Below are 18,096 nucleotides of genomic sequence, written 5' to 3'. Positions count from 1 at the left end.
TCTCAGGATCTATGCACCCAAACTGTGTGAAAATGTAATCACATGTCAGTTCTAGTATAATATGTTTGCCCAATGAATACCCGTTTATCATCTGCTTTTCTTGTTGGTGTAGCAATTTTAATGGCCAGTAGTGTAACGTCTGAAGCCTTCCAGAGCTATTTGCTTCCTTAACGTCGCCAAGAACGAAGTGATGGGATTAATACTTTCACACCAACGTGTTCTACCGGCGGTTCGCGCTTGACTCTGCCAATTATGCTACTAGCAATAGAATAACGTGTGACATACATTCCCGGAAAAAGAATTAGTACACCTTTTTAGATGTTTCAAATTCACTCAAGATTTATTGTTCCAACAGTGGATATGAAGTACATGAAATGATTACGTTTACAGATTAATAGAACAAGCGCTTCTGAGGTACCAGGTATCGACCCATGCCGAAGCACCCATTTTGGTAGTGGTGTAGCTACCACCGGTGGTGATGCAGGCGCTGATTCTGGCGTCCAGTCGATCGTGCAGATGGAGAATACTGTCCTGCTCGAACTGTTCACGTAGTTCTGTAAGAGTATTTGGTTGACGAGCCGCATGAATCACTTCTCGTTCATCATATCACACATGCTCGATTGGAGACAATTTCAGCGATCGTGCTGGCCAGAGAACTTGCTGCACGTCTTGCAGAGCACGTTAAGTTACACACGCAGTGTGTGGGTGAACATTATCATGTTGGAACAACATATCACGTTCCTGTTGCAAGAACGACAAAAGAATGGATCTAACAACATTGTGCACGTACCGAGTGCTGGTTGACGTGCCCTTCAGAAACACCAGAGGAGTACGAGTGTTGTAGTTTATCATGACCCAGACAGTAAGGTCCAGGGTGGGACCAGTGTGTCTCACACAAATGCTCTCTACGAGACAGTGATCACCAGGTATGAGTCGTACACGCAAACGACCATCATTTGGATGCAGGCAGAATCGGGTAAACACAGGTGGCGCTCTGGTACTATGCCACTACCTGTTTGCGGACGACATTGAAATCATTATAAGTACATCTACTATCCCCCAGGTGAGATATGCCGTCATTGGTCAAAATCGCCGTCAACTTTCCAGGTGTACTTTTTTCGCCAGCCTGGCGCAATGAAGAACTGTGAACACAATTTTGTGCGACCCTTCAAGGAGAGAAAAGGAGATCTCTGAACAAATATCACATAATTTGCCATTAATTTAGTATAAAATCATTTTATATGATCTCTCCTTCTTTAAAAAATAAAAAGTCTATATATTAAAAAAGTAGCCCAGGGCGTTTGAATACGACTGCCGCCCTACGGTGAGAAACGGGAATAGCAGCTCCACCAGACGAAACAACGCATGAATACTCGCGCCCCTCACAGCGAGGAACACAATTCACAGCACCGGTGTGAACTTGTTCAAAAGGGTGTAAGACAGGGATACAGTATTTCGCCCGTACTGCTCAATCTACGCATCGAAGGAGCAATAACGTAAATACAAGGAAGGTTCAGGAGAAGGATTCAAATTCAGGGTGAAAGGATGTCAATAATAATATTTGCGGATGACATACTATTCTCGGTGGAAGTGAGGAAGAATTGCAGGACCTGTTGTATGGAATGAACAGTCTAATGATCAGACACTATTGATAGAAAGTAAACAAGAGAAAGATGAAAGCATTGAGGAGTATCACAAACGATATTAGCGATAAACTTAACTTCAAAGTTGGGGGCCATGAAGTAGCTAAAGTAAAGGAAGTCTGTTACCTTGAAACAAATTAACACATGACGAACGAAGCAAGGGGGACATAAAGAAACAGACTAGCACAGCGAAACAGGGAATTCTTGGCAAAAAGAAGTCTACCAGAATAAAATATCTGCGTTCATTTGAGGAAGAAATTTTCGTCAATGTATGCTAGGAGCACAGCATTGTATGGAAATGAATCAATCACTGTGGCGAAACTGGAAAAGAGGAGAATCGAAGCGTTTGATATGTATTACAGAAAATGTTGAAAATTAGGTGGACTGATCAGATAAGAAATGAGGGTGTTCTCCGAAAAATTGACGAGAAAAGGAATATGTAGGGAATATTGACAAAAAGAGGGGACAGGATGTGTTAAAACATCAAATAATAATTTCTGTGGTGCTTGATGGAGCTGTTCGAAATAAGAACTGTTGAGGAAGACAAATATTGGAGTTATGGACGTTGGGTGTAAGTGTGCTATTGTCAGATGAAGAGTGTGAAACATGAGAAGAATTCATGGCGGGCTCCATTAAATCAGTTACAAGGCTCATGACCAAAAGTCACCACATACAAATAATGTGCTTTGCCTCTTAAATGTCTTTCTGAATGTTTATTCCGCAGGTGGATAGTCCACTGCTGTGCCATAGCTTCTCCATTTCGCTTTACTGTCGACATTTTCAGGTTTTAAACTAAACACGCAGTCGGACTTAATGATGTTGGTCTATCAATTTGTTGGATTTCCACGTGATTGTATGCCACCTGCTCAATTGGAGAACAGTTTTTGCGACAGAGTTGTCTTGCCTTGCCATTACGTGACTGAGCAGCGGAAACAAGCATTCCTCCCATTATCCACAATTCGGAAGACGTCAAATCTTTGTCGAACATCCTCATCTCTTACGTGGTCATATCAAGACAGCCCGAGAGTCCATCGAAGTATCTTGATCTCCGTTGTATGAAAAATTGCTTATATGTTTCGTCACTGGACGGCATTCCGCGCCATAAACTGGGCTTACCATGGTGATTTAAATTTTTGTCTTTTGTATTTTGATCGTAGACGACTCCGGCGACCTGCTCTTCTTGAGTTAAGCTGTGTTCACACTCGCCCGGGTATCAGAACTGGCATCAGAATTTGAGATTACAATTGATTATAGTTATTTAAATTCCAAGTGTTTAGCGAATCTTGATCACTGAGTCTCATAGTACAATCAGTTTGGAGGCTAGGACGTGGGTATTCAGTCTTCTGGGTATTGAGTCGCAGCCAATTCTCATATAGTCTGCCTTTCCAAGTCTGGAACTGGTGATGGAGTTCACGTACTGTTTCTTGAGTTAGGCTTATATCATTCACGTAAAGAATTGTCCAGGAATATTGTGTCTGTACGTCAGTCGTTGCTGTACCCATGCAGAGGATGAATAATAGGGGCGAAATGTCAGAGGCCTGATGAAAATGCTGACAGTGTTGAGAGAAATTGCATCTCGGCTCAGGACCACCTTAGTGGCGATGCGATACAGAGTCTGTCCCCAGTTTACATAGGCCTCTGGGACTTCGTATGATCTGTTTCTGACGAAATTCTCGAACCTGAGGCCCGTTACAATGCTTCACTGTTCGAGCTACCTAACACATTCAACTGAGTCATTCTGACACAAAAGACGAGAATGACACCCCTAGCCCATATTGGCTGACATAACACAGTCCGGTTTCAGTGAAATGTACAGGGTGTCCGAAAAGTCCTCGTATTCCTCTTGGCTTTGTACAATGTGGGAAATAAATATTTGTTTTATTGGTATTCCTGCTTTGAAGCTGAAGAAAGGAATTGTCAGCGTACTATTGTGTCCAGTGGTTCACGGCCGTCGCGTCGGATAATTTCGAGCAAACTGCAGAATATTTCAACGAGACAGCTGCTCGTAATCTTCAGGTGCTTATTAATGATTTGTTGCAGTGGGTCGCCAAGATATGCGCAGTAGTCAATGGGCGTGGCTGTAACATCATTCCAGACGAATCATAGAGGACGACGACATCCAGTGCCTCTTGTCGGAGAAACCGGCCACGGTCTTCGTAGGCGCGACGCGAGAAAAGTGTGGCCGCAAATCGTGGCCTAGTGCGCGCCCAGGAAGTGCGTTGGCACCCAGTTTAAGTGTCCGGATTCTGATTCCCAGGCTGTGTTGACTCTAGATTCATCCGTCTGCGGCCGACGATGCCGTAGCACCACCAGTGCTGGTTTCCATACCTTGCAGAGTTGAGATCCCAATGTCTCTAGTAAACAGGCCGCTACTTACGCGTGTTTCGACTGCTTCTTTAATGGTGAAGTCCCTGTACGTGGAGGCGGACGAAACGAGCTTTGATTCGCTATAGTTTATGCTATGTCCCGTGTCAAGAAATTGTTAAACAACAGCAGACTTTTCTGGCTGACTCAATCTGGTGTGATGTCTATATTCAGCGCATCCATCTTTAGCAGTGCAACACGTCTGACTAAGATATGATTTCCCACACTGGCAAGCGATTTTATACATTCCTGGCCTCGTTAGGCCCAAGTTGTCTTCAACAGCATCGTTTGCACTCGCGCTAGAGGGCAGATGACAAATTTTATTTTATGTTTTCTGATATTAAAGGACACGCCACCAACAAAGGGTTTTGCGTTTCTTCTGACTGTCCTTGACGTTTAGTATTTGCAGGCTGAAATTAATTTCGAATCTGTTTATCAGAGCATCCATTTTTTACAAACACAGAGCAAAGATGGCTAACTCCTGCTGATAATTTCCGTGTATCCGAGACAACTGTAGTCCTATGAACGAGAATTCGTAATACAGTTCTGCGTTGAGATAGGTGATGGCAGCTCGCATCTCGTAGATATAGGTCAGTGTGAATTTGTTTACGGAGCACACTGCGACCCAATGAACCGCCTTCTTTTCTGCGGACCAAAACATCTAAGAACGAGAGGTCTTCATTTTTCTACAGTTCCGTGGTGAAGGAAATGCTCGAATGGAGGGAGTTACGGTTTTCCAGAAATGTAGGAGACGTTACTGAACCATGTGGCCATACTACAAAGGTGTCGTCCACATATCTCCAGTGACATTTACATTTCAAAGCCGCCTACTGAAGTGCTTTTTCCTCGAAGTTTTCCATAAAAAGGTTAGGTACTGTGGGAGACAAAGGGCTATCTATAGCAACATTGTCAGTTTGCAAAAAATATTGTTCATTAAATAAAAGTAAATCGAGGTAAGCCCATGTCTGAATAGAAGTAAGATGTTCTCTTCCAGCTTATGTCCTATAAGTTGTGATGAATCTACCAAAGGTACTCGTGTGAACAAAGAGACGACGTTGAAACTCGTTGACATGCTAGTTGGTTCGAGACGCAAAGTCTTCAGTCGCTGTATAAAATCTTCCGAGTTTCGAATATCCAAAGGGTGCATAACAGAAGCCAGATGATAGGTAATACCGTCTTGTTTCACTATTGCATTCCTACAATTGTGAATCCATGGCAGATGTGAACGGACACAATTATACCATCGAGGAATGATTAGTTGTGTATGTGTGTGTGTGGTGCACGAACGTCCACAGACAGGGATGATGGGCGTGTATAGGGATCACTGTGGCAAGGCAATTCCTCATAAAGTAACCCTTCTTGATTGGGACAAACGTGCTTATGTTTCGTGCAGTGCGAAAGCCGTTTTATTGGCACAATAGCCAAATGCCGTTTCTCCCTCAAGAGCGTTATTTTCCCACGAATATGTGATATATCGCAGTTCAAACAGGAGAAATGTGGTTTTCTAGTCTAATGAAAATCCCCATTACGTGCAAGCACTGGAAAGGAACCCGCCTTATGTTATGATATGGGCTAGTATGTCATCATGATACATGTTCAAACCATATTTCTCAGCTTGGAAACATGGATTACGTGTGGTTACAGCGTACTGGAGCTCCAGCACAGTTCTCTATTCAGCATCCTCCATGAACAATTTCGACGGCACTGGTTTCGCCATGGTTCAGAAACACCTCCAACCCAAATGAAACGGCCATCACGAAGCCCAAAACTCACCACTGCTGTCAACTCTCGACGGGGAATAATCAAGTGCAATTTCGCAATGATGGACTAATGAAGAAATGCCGCAAACTGTTGAGGAAGCCTTTCGAAGCATAGCTCCTGAGATACGCTGGGTACGCACTTTTAGATGAAAGTACTCCGATAAATACAATATACTGTTCTGAAATACACTACTGGCCATTAAAATTGCTACACCAACAAGAAATGCAGATGATAAACGGGTATTCATTGGACAAATATATTATACTCGAACTGACATGTGATTACATTTTCACGCAATTTGGGTGCATAGATCCAGTACCCAGAACAACCATCTCTGGCCGTTATAACGGCCTTGATGCACCTGGGCATTGAGTGAAACAGAGCTTGAATGGCGTGTACAGGTACAGCTGCCCATGCAGCGTCAATACGATACCACAGTTCATCAAGAGTAGTGACTGGCGTATTGTGACGAGCCAGTTTCTCGGCCACCATTGACCAGACGTTTTCAATTGGTGAGAGATCTGGAGAATGTGCAGGCCAAGGCAGCAGTCGAACATTTTCTGTATCCAGAAAGGCCCGTACATGACCTGCAACATGCGGTCGTGAATTATCCTGCTGAAATGTAGGGTTTGGCAGGGATCGAATGAAGGGTAGAGCCACGGGACGTAACACATCTGAAATGTAACGTCTACTGTTCAAAGTGCCGTCAATGCGAACAAGAGGTGACCGAGACGTGTAAGCAATGGCACCCCATACTATCACACCAGGTGATTCGGCAGTACGGCGATGACGAATACACGCTTCCAATGTGCGTTCACCGCGATGTCGCCAAACACGAATGCGACCATCATGATGCTGTAAACAGAACCTGGATTCATCCGAAAAATGACGTTTTGCCATTCGTGCACCCAGGTTCGTCGTGGAGTACACCATCGCAGACACTACTGTCTGTAATGCAGCGTCAAGGGTAACCGCAGCCATGGTCTCCTAGCTAATAGTCCATGCTGCTGTAAACGTCGTCGAACTGTTCGAGCAGATGGTTGTTGTCTTGCAAACGTCCCCATCTGTTGACTCAGGGATCGAGACTGGTAGTGATACGAGGCCGCTGGGATCCAGCACGGCGTTCCATATTACCCTCCTGAGACCACCGATTCCATATTCTGCTAACAGTCATTCGATCCGTCGACCAACGCGAGCAGCAATGTCGCTATACGATAAACCGCAATCGCGATAGGTTACAATCCGACCTTTATCAAAGTCTGAAACGTGTTGGTACCCATTTTCCTCCTTACACGAGGCGTCACAACAACGTTTCACCAGGAAACGCCGGTCAACTGCTGTTTGTGTATGAGTTGTCGGTTGGAAACTTTCCTCATTTCAGCACGTTGTAGGTGTCGCCACCGGCGCCAACCTTGTGTGAATGCTCTGAAAAGCTAATGATTTGTATATCACAGCATGTTCTTGCTGTCGGTTAAATTTCGCGTCTGTAGCACGTCATCTTCGTGGTGTAAAAATTTTAATGGCCAGTAGTGTAAGTAGGTCTCGGGCAGTCAGTACGTAGCGTTCAGTAGAATGTGGGTAGTTTTATCGGGGCAACTGCTGGTGAGTAGATTTTGTGGAAGGTGGACGTAGTGAGTACCTGCAGCAGCCAGAGGCTGCGGCCAGGGCAGCTGGTGGAGGAGGCGGCGAGTCTGGCGGTGGCGCCGTCGCGCACGCGCATCTGGCAGCCGCCGCAGCGGCAGCCCGGGCCCGGCTCCAGCGCGCCGTCCGCGCAGTCCTCCGCGCCGCACGACTCCGACTCGTAGCCGCGGCCCTGCGCAAAGCCCGTCATCAGTAACCTCGTAAGAAATAGCTAAAATTATCTGATGGATCTTTGGTGAAGTTTCCAAAAAGTGATAGGACATGAATAATAAATGAAAACACAGTTACAGATAAAAAATTCTTGTCCTAGGAAGCGTAACAATACATACTTCAGTTTCATTTATCACAAGTAGGGTGAATGATGAATGTTATTATCCTGAGTAGGAATACATGAAATGTGACAATGCATGATGCAGCGAGGAGCTTCTTAGGGCTTGAATACATTTTTTTCCCTCTGAAAATACTCTCGGAATGTGAACAGATTGAGAAGTACTAGTGTGGGTTAGAAATAGATTTTCCAAGAGAATCCTATGTACGTTATCCATGTCCATTTGACCACCTCACATGCTATTTTGACTGCTAGTGTTCGAGCGTTCCCGACTCGTAGGGAGAATTTAGTACTAGGGTGAAGATGTTAACTAGGCAGCCAAAGTGGAGATAACTACCTAGTGCAATGTCATTCTGATGACGGCGGTAATGCATTGTTGCAGGAATAACATGAAATACCCAAAGCGTTGAGGAGTCACTCTATTCTGTGAGCAACAACTGCTGCCCACAGATCACGGAGACTGGCTCCGAGAAGCGCACGTCTTGTTCGATGGTGTCTCAAAGTGCTCAGTAGAGCTACGGCCTTGTGGTCTAGGAGTCTTACAAGCACCTCCTGAAACCGTTGTGGTCTTACAAGCACCTCCTGAAACCGTTGTGACACCATTCAGGAGAGATCGTGTTGCGCATTTTCATGCAGAGGGTATGAGAGACTATAGCAGACGTATCAGAGAGCCGGCCGCTGGTGGCCGAGCAGTTCTGGCGCTACAGTTGCAGGTTCGAATCCTGCCTCGGGCATGGATGTGTGTGTTGTCCTTAGGTTAGTTAGGTTTAAGTAGTTCTAAGTTCTAGGGGACTTATGACCTCAGCAGTTGAGTCCCATAGTGCTCAGAGCCATTTGAACGTATCAGAGACCCTAATACAGCCCAGAGAAACATCTTCAATATCAGAATATCTCTCGTACTTAACGGATCGCTACCATGTTTACACGAAAGTGGACTCGCATTCTGGAGGACGGTGGTAAAACTTCCCATACGACCACCCAGACGCAGGTTTTCTGCAGTTCCACTAAATTTCTTAAGGCCAATGCCAGTAATGTTTCTTTACAAGAAAATGGCCGAATCTCTTCCTCATCCTCCCGTTATCCATTTCCAATTATTCCGTTTCGTCTTTCATGAACCCATCGTCGACAGGGTGTTCGAAGTTCATCCTCCTTCCTTCTACTGTTGACAGGCGCGAAGCGCTGCCTTGTGTGCTTCTATGCAACCATAACGAGCATGTAATTCTAATTCATACGACTTATCATCACTTGTAAACTTCTATCGTGTGATCTTTTACTCTTGCGCTTGACGACCAGTACGTCTGGGGCGCCTTGCCACGGTTCGCACGGCTCCCCCGGCGGAGGTTCGAGTCCTCCCCCGATCACGGGCGTGCGTGTTGTCCTTAGCGTAAGTTAGATTAAATAGCGTGTAAGCCTAGGGACCGATGACCTCAGCAGTTTGGTCCCATAGGAACTTATCACAATCTTACCCATATGTCAGACGACATCCCAGTCATGTAACAAGCCGGTCTATTCCATTCTTTGTAAGAACAGAAGCGCCTACCCCTAGCCCCTATATCTCTCACTGTCGGTCTGTTTCTTTCTCTCTCTGTCTCTCTCCAGCGCGTCAACTATCTCTGATTTAAAGGAACTGAGTGCAAAACGGGAAGGTTAAATGCGGATTTGAACTAGAGTTCAGTGACTTAATTACAGTAACATCTCACAGCATATTTGTCGTACAGTTCACTAAGACAACAATCAATTATTCATGTTTATTGTTATTACTTTCGTTTCAGTTCGAAACATTAGTACATACATTGTCTGATAAAAAGCGCCCGAACACCTATTATTGAACCATTTGCCTTTGTGACGGCTTGAAGTCTGTTGGGAACACTTTCAATGACGAGTCGGAATGTATGTGGAGGATTAGTAGCCCAATCTTCCTCAGGAGTTGAAACCAGACAAGCTAGTCACCTTTGACGCTGGGGTCCGGAGTGAAGTCAAGTGTCTAATTTCCACTGAGTTAGGGTCGGGACTGCACAGGTCAGTCCATTTCAAGAATGTAATTATTCACAAACAATTGCCTCAGAGATGGTGCTTTGTGGCACGGTGCATTGCCATAGCGATACAAACGTTCATCGCCGGCCGGGGTGGCCGAGCGGTTCTAGGCGCTACAGTCTGGAACCGCGCGACCGCTACGGTCGCAGGTTCAAATTCTGCCTCGGGAATGGATGTGTGTGATGTCCTAGTTAGTTAGCTTTAAGTAGTTCTAAGTTCTCGAGGACTGATGACCTCAGAAGTTAAGTCCCATAGTGCTCAGAGCCATTTTTGAACAAACGATCATCATCTCCGAAGTGTAAGCAATACAGGAGGCTGGAAAATGTGTTAATATCATTCCGCACTTAGCGTTAAGGGCAATGAGAGGACTACACCTTAACCACGAAAAATACCCCCATACCGTAACACCAACTCTTCCGACCATCACTGTAGGCATTACACGCGATGGCAAGTAAAGTTATCCAGGCAATTGTCAAACCCAAACTCTTCCATCGAATTATCACAGGGTATAATGTGATTCAACACTCCAAAACACTCCTTTCCAGTCATCCACTGTCCACTGGCGTCGCTCTTTACACCACCTCAAGGGCAGCGTAGCACTGTCTATAGAAACGTGTACCTTATGAGCAGCGGCTCGACCATTATACCCCATTGTATTTAACTCCCTAGGCACAGTCATTGTGCTAGCTGGACTGTTGGTAGCATTTTGGAAATCACGAGTGAGTAGTTTCACGGATTTCATGCGATCTTTTACAACCATTTTCCACAATGCTCGACGGTCCCTCTCCGTCGGTACATGAGGTTTGCCAGGTCTTAGTTAAACTGTGGTCCTTTTCTTCGCGTTTCCAGTTCACAGTCTCATTATCAACAGTCGACCTGGGCAGCTTTACAAGAGTTGAAATATCCCTGATGGATTTGTTACTCAGATGACATCCAATGACTAGTCCGCATCGAAGTCACTAAGCTTCTTGATCGACTCTTAGTGCTGTTACTGCTTCTCTGCCAACGTCGCAACATATCCCGCTCCATTTTATACTCTCAGGATCGCGTCATGTGACATCTAGAGGACAATTCTACATAACATAGGGGTGTCCGGATACTTTTGATTAGGTAGTGTGACAAGGGCAACGATCGGAAATCGGTAGACAGCGGTCCCTATCCAGACTGCAGAAGGCTGTAGACTGCTAAGAAATACACTCCTGGAAATTGAAATAAGAACACCGTGAATTCATTGTCCCAGGAAGGGGAAACTTTATTGACACATTCCTGGGGTCAGATAAATCACATGATCACACTGACAGAACCACAGGCACATAGACACAGGCAACAGAGCATGCACAATGTCGGCACTAGTACAGTGTATATCCACCTTTCGCAGCAATGCAGGCTGCTATTCTCCCATGGAGACGATCGTAGAGATGCTAGATGTAGTCCTGTGGAACGGCTTGCCATGCCATTTCCACCTGGCGCCTCAGTTGGACCAGCGTTCGTACTGGACGTGCAGACCGCGTGAGACGACGCTTCATCCAGTCCCAAACATGCTCAATGGGGGACAGATCCGGAGATCTTGCTGGCCAGGGTAGTTGACTTACACCTTCTAGAGCACGTTGGGTGGCACGGGATACATGCGGACGTGCATTGTCCTGTTGGAACAGCAAGTTCCCTTGCCGGTCTAGGAATGGTAGAACGATGGGTTCGATGACGGTTTGGATGTACCGTGCACTATTCAGTGTCCCCTCGACGATCACCAGTGGTGTACGGCCAGTGTAGGAGATCGCTCCCCACACCATGATGCCGGGTGTTGGCCCTGTGTGCCTCGGTCGTATGCAGTCCTGATTGTGGCGCTCACCTGCACGGCGCCAAACACGCATACGACCATCATTGGCACCAAGGCAGAAGCGACTCTCGTCGCTGAAGACGACACGTCTCCATTCGTCCCTCCATTCACGCCTGTCGCGACACCACTGGAGGCGGGCTGCACGATGTTGGGGCGTGAGCGGAAGACGGCCTAACGGTGTGCGGGACCGTAGCCCAGCTTCATGGAGACGGTTGCGAATGGTCCTCGCCGATACCCCAGGAGCAACAGTGTCCCTAATTTGCTGGGAAGTGGCGGTGCGGTCCCCTACGGCACTGCGTAGGATCCTACGGTCTTGGCGTGCATCCGTGCGTCGCTGCGGTCCGGTCCCAGGTCGACGGGCACGTGCACTTTCCGCCGACCACTGGCGACAACATCGATGTACTGTGGAGACCTCACGCCCCACGTGTTGAGCAATTCGGCGGTACGTCCACCCGGCCTCCCGCATGCCCACTATACGCCCTCGCTCAAAGTCCGTCAACTGCACATACGGTTCACGTCCACGCTGTCGCGGCATGCTACCAGTGTTAAAGACTGCGATGGAGCTCCGTATGCCACGACAAACTGGTTGACACTGACGGCGGCGGTGCACAAATGCTGCGCAGCTAGCGCCATTCGACCGCCAACACCGCGGTTCCTGGTGTGTCCGCTGTGCCGTGCGTGTGATCATTGCTTGTACAGCCCTCTCGCAGTGTCCGGAGCAAGTATGGTGGGTCTGACACACCGGTGTCAATGTGTTCTTTTTTCCATTTCCAGGAGTGTACTTTGAAACATGAATTTCTCATTCAATTTCCATTCAAGAGACAGTTGTCTCTCTTTGTGCTTGCCATTATGTTCTGCCACCCTGATAATAGCGTGACTGAGCCGCAGGTACAAGAATTTTTAGAGGGGACTCGTAACTCTGCCCTGTACTAGCATCCAGGAGGCCGAATGGTGACTAGTCAGGATTATGTTGGTTTAGAGCTGACACACATCTGGCAGAGAGCGGAGCAAAGCATACTCGAACAGATTTCTACACGGAGGGAATTCAACATTACTGACGATGAAATAGAGTGAAAAATAAATAAACTTAATTCTAGTAAGCATCCGCGTTCGCATTCTTGAACATCCGCTTTGAGGCTCACGGAGACTGTAGTTAAGTTTATTAATTTTTGATTTTATTTCAGCGTCAGCAATGTTGAAACATATCTAGCACAGAAACCTCACAGCTTTTCCCTCTACCAATTGTGTTCACCCTTTGTATGACGAAAGTGTGTGTTGTGATGCTGGTGGTAGCTGTCCGACGTTCGTCGTCGCGATCCTATGCGATGTGAACGTTCTTTAGTTTGTGTCTTATATTGACGCCTGCTAATAAATTTTCTTGCATCAATCAATACGTTCCTAAAAAGCGTATAGCTGACAGTGAAAATAGAAAGTATCTGAGTGGACCGAAAAATATTATTTTGCTCTGCCTGATAGGGCTAAGGCCGTTCCAGTTTGCCAAATGTGCAACAAAACGGTCGTTGTTAAGTGTGCTGGTTTAAAGCGACACTACGAAACAACTCATGCGTAGTTCCATAAAAACGCTCCCCCTGGCAGTGAAGCGCGCCAAGATAAACGTCAGGCATATTTCACGTGTCACAAAAAAAAAAGCACAGTCCGGTGCAAGAAAAATCAGCAGGAACAGCACTGCATGTTTTCTGGAAGCTTTATAAGAGCCAGAAGCCATTTTCAGGTTCTGAGATAGTGAAAGACTGTATGTTACAAGTGGACAATTTCTGAAGAGAATAAGGGTATTATCACTGTTATTCACGTTACTCCATTGTCTGCAATAAGCAGTACAGGAAGAACAGAAACTTTGGCTGTCAACAATAATAACAGTTTGTTGAACTTTTACAGAAGACACCATGCTAAACCATTAACCTTGACGAATCATGTGACATTGTTGTTGATGAATAACACTAGCTTTTGTAAGATTTTTTGACATTGAAAGTGAAGTATTTATGGATGAAATGTTGGAATTATCGCCGTTTAAAGACAAGAAGAGTGTAGAAGATTTGTTCAAGAGTTTTGATGACTGCATCACTGTTTCACTTTTCTCCCTAAAGTCACCACACGAACGTCAAAATTACAAATCTCGAAATAGGAGACAATGAAATAGAAAAGCAACTACAATCGCTCGACTGAGGAAAGGCCACTGGATCTAACGTGATATCAGACTGATTTTAAATAGAGCACGCGAAAGAACTAACTCCTCTTCTAGCAAAAGAGTACCATAGGTCGCTGGAGGGGCGAAGCGTTCCTAATGATTGGAGAAAGCGCATGTCATTTCCGTTTTCAAGAAAGGTCGTCGTACAGGCACAAGGAACTACAGGCCTATGGCTCTAAAGTCGGTCAGTTGTAGAATTTTAGAACATATTTTGTGTTTGCGTATTACGGCATTTCTGGAGAGCGAAAATTAGCTTTGTAGGAATCAACATGGGCTCCGAAAATAACGATCGGGAGAAATCCAACTCGCTCTATTCGTCCATGAGACCCAGAAAGCAATAGATACAGACTCCCAGGTTACGCCGTGTTCTTTGATTTCCGGAAGGCGTTCGATACAATTCCACACTGCCGCCTAATGAACAAAATACGAACATACAGAATACCAGACTAGTTTTGTGACTGGATGGAAGAGTTTCTAGCAAACAGAACGCAGCATGTCAGTCTTAGGGAAGTGAGATTGTCAGACGTAAAACTAACTTTGGGCGTGCCAAATGGAGTGTGACAGGAGCATTATTCGTCACAAATTATATAAATCATTAGGGGCACCGCCCCTTGGTGTAAAAATCTGTCAATTTACATATGAATGGAATTCTACCTACCATCCTAAGGAAAGACGGTAATATCCAAATCTACAACGAAGAGTAACAACTTTAGCACATCATTTGAAACTTGCCAATGTGTTCCTAGAACCACTCCATCACACTCTTGGCCATGTGACATGCCGCGTTATCTTGTTAGAAATGCCACTGCCATCAGGAAACATGATCGTCATGAAGGGGTGTACGTGGTCTGCACCCAGTGCAAGATACTGCTTGGCCGTCATGGTGCCTTGCACGAGCTCCACAGGACCCATGGGTGCCCACGTGATTGTTCCACAGACCATAATGGAGCCGCCGCAAGCTTCTCTCCATCCCGCAGTGCAGATGTCAAGGAGCTGTTCCCCTGGAAGACGACAGATTCGAGCACTACTATCAGCATGATGAAGAAGGTACCAGAATTTATCAGACGATGCAACGCTCTACCACAGCACCAACGTCCATTGCCGATGGTCACGTGCCCATTTCAGTCGTAGTTGACGATGCCGTGGTGTTAACATTGGCACGTGCATGGGTCGTCGGCTGTGTAGGCCCATCGTTGGGAGTGTTCGTTGCACTGTTTGTTCAGATATACTTATATTCCGCCAGCATTAAAGTCTGATGTTAGTTCCGCCACAGTTCGCCGCCTGTCCTGTATCACCAGTCAGCCCAGCCTACGACATCCGACATGTGTAATGAACGGTGGCCAGCCAAGCCCACGATGTCTGGACGTGCTTTCACCTAAGTTTCGCCACGTGTTGAATACGCTCACCACAGCACTCCTCGAACACCCGACAAGTCTTGCAGTTTCCGAAATGCTTATGCTGAGCCTCGGGGCCAGGACAATCTGCCCTCGGTCATATCGCGCGCCTTCCCCACTCTACACTGACAGCGCGCTCATTGACAGTGCATGCGCCATGCGTATGTCTGACTAGCAGTAATTTCTCGCCAGGTGACGCTGCTATCGCCTGGACGGTTTATATTAACAATAAGTCGGTGGTCATAATGATCTGGCTAATCTGCGTGTGTTGCCTTGAATTAGGCCTCGGCAAGACCATCTCTTTCAACTGGATAGTGTCTCCACTCTTTGATACAAGGTTGCTGCTTACCGATCATGTCCACATTCACTGAGCAGCCACTATAGCTACTAGTAACTGGAAAACGGATCAGAATTCTCCTCCCACACACGAGAACACATTATTAAATCCTTATTAGCTTTCTGCACGCTTTCTGCATTGGCGGAATAACTTTGTCGAGTGCTGCGGATCACTAACTCTGAAATTCAAGAATATTAAAATCTTGTAAAGTCAACCCTACTCCAGAGGGCCCGCGACGTTGGAGGGCTGGTGGCCAACCCGTAGACTCGGCAAACTATCAGTCTTAGTTTGCTCCTCCCGCTAATAGCAGTCCTCTGCAAAGTGCTGCTTCTGGAAAAGAACTGCCATCAAAGTGCTTAGGCCAAAAGTCACTTTTGGCAGATAAGGGAAAGACAAGTCCCTCAGATCTGGGCTGCACAAAGCCCATATCCTCCGGTACCGAATGCTGACCCTCATCTCCCTAACAGCTAAGAGGACGAACCCACAACTTGGTTGCGATGATGCGTTACACCCCAACATTTCATGTATCTTGTGAAGTGGTGACACGCCACTAAGGAAGTGTCTCTAACTAAACTGTTGAAGAGCTTGTGACGATGAATGTGTAGCAAGGAATGAGATGGGATGAGATGTTGGCTTACCTGGCAGAACTTTGCGCCGTATCTGGGCGGCGGGTTGTCGCAGATGCGGTAGCGGTTGCGCGAGCCGGCGCACGTCGCGGAGCAGGCTGACCATGCGCTCCACGCTCCCCAGTTGCCGGCCTCGCCCTCTGCAACAACGCCAGCTACGATATTCTCTCTGTACATAGCATAAAATGCTCAATAAACAGTTACAGCTAAACCTGCTGAGCCAACACACCCGCCGTTCATTTTTCTAATTAGCTGCCTCATCCTCGTAAAAGTAAACACTTAGACTTTTGAATACTTCAGATGGTCTCACCTATATTACTTAGAAAAACTGTAGAACATTTCTGTATCATGCAGAATTTATTTTTTCCCTTTTTTTGCCCATACATGTTTAAGCATTTTACTGCTATCTTCAGTGAGCTTTTTAATAGTTCTTGCATTCCCATTCGTCCGTGCATTTCACCCAGACGCGCTCTACAGAGAGCCTTTGCTGGCCTGTCCACACAATTGGCAGGAGAAATTCGTGCCCAGAGCGGATTAACGCTGATTGGAATTATTATGCACGAAGAAAAAACTGGACTAAACTGCAACCCTGAAAATCAGTGCATATACACTTCCTGACAAAAGTGAAGAATCCAGAAGACATAGTCGGATGTCAATATAACATACGTACCATCAGCAAGTATGTAAATGACTAGAGCTGCAATTCTCTGTGACAGATAGAATGGCCATCTGAATTAATTAGTGTTGTTCGTATTTAGTGTTGCTGCCAGGCCTGGTAGGGTATATAAGGGGCGTGGACAGAGTCAGATGTTTAGTGATCACTGTGAACGGCACAGAGATACTGCGTACTCGTGTGAGTCACCGTTATCAGCACCCAACAGTGTTTGAAATGGCCTCACTGTGAGTCTCCATTGGGTGGGCCGATCGAGTCGTGCAGTATCCAGATTGTGTGACATTCGGATGTGACAATTGCCCATTGTTGGACAGGCATAGTCATCGTCAAGGTACTGGTCGACCATGTCCGACCACTGCGAAGGAGGATCCCCATGTTGTGCACCAAGCACATTGTAAACACTTCACATCTGCATCTGCGATTCGAGAACAACTAATAGACTGACTGTAACATCTTGTGTCAGCCCATACCATTGGTCGGATACTAGCATCAACTGAACTGGGAATCTGTCGTCCCACGTGTAAATTACCACTTACACCACAACACAAACGGCTGTGTTTGGAATTGTACCGTGACCGGGAGTTTTAGACGGCTGACAAATGACATCGCACTGTGTTCATCGATGAATCGCAACTCTCCGTTACCCTGGATGACCATCGTTGGCGAGAATGGCAGCGATCTGCGAAGAGGTCCCATTTTTCCAATGTTTTAGAGAGGTACAGCGCTGTTACTCGTAGCTTCATCATGACTTCAGATCATGGGTGGTAGTGATGAAGCGAACTCTGGCAGCAAAATGGTACGTCACAGACATCCTGTGTGCTCATGTGTTACACCTCATGTGACAGTACCGTGGGGCCATTTTTCGACAGAACAGTGTTAGTCCGCACATGACATGTGTTATCTGTGAGCTGTCTGGGTGATGTTGAGGTACTCCCGTGGCAACCAAGGTAACAAGATCTTGTGGGACTGTGGTAAATGGTCGGGCGTTAACTCCGTCCTTGTGCCAGTAAAAAGGATACCTGGGACTAGCTGCAATAGCTGTGGGTCAGCTTGCTTCAAGAGGTGATACAATGGCTCTGTTCATGTACCCAGGTCAGTAGGTTGCAGCGTCATACTTATAAATGGGCTCATACTGCAAAGTTCTTTGTAAATTTGAATCGATGTTGTAGTCACTGAAATAAAATCTGATACCCTCTCAACCCGTGACTTTCATTTCGTTTCCTTCTCTCCTTCTGGATGTTTTTGACAGGCA

General features: G+C 46.2%; 1 protein-coding gene across 1 annotated transcript in view; it reads right to left on the bottom strand.

Moving 5' to 3' along the window:
- LOC126249472 (uncharacterized) overlaps positions 1 to 18,096 on the bottom strand; it is a gene marked incomplete at its 5' end in the record, with an annotated part of 507,806 nt that overhangs the window by 218,230 nt on the left and 271,480 nt on the right. Inside the window, 2 exons of the mRNA XM_049951127.1 lie at positions 7,408 to 7,581; positions 16,184 to 16,311. Of these exons, the coding sequence (XP_049807084.1) occupies positions 7,408 to 7,581; positions 16,184 to 16,311 (302 nt within the window). The remainder of the gene's footprint in view (positions 1 to 7,407; positions 7,582 to 16,183; positions 16,312 to 18,096) is intronic.

Source organism: Schistocerca nitens, chromosome 3 (assembly GCF_023898315.1).
Source record: "Schistocerca nitens isolate TAMUIC-IGC-003100 chromosome 3, iqSchNite1.1, whole genome shotgun sequence".
Taxonomy (NCBI): domain Eukaryota; kingdom Metazoa; phylum Arthropoda; class Insecta; order Orthoptera; family Acrididae; genus Schistocerca; species Schistocerca nitens.
This window is presented reverse-complemented; position numbering and strand designations above follow the sequence as displayed.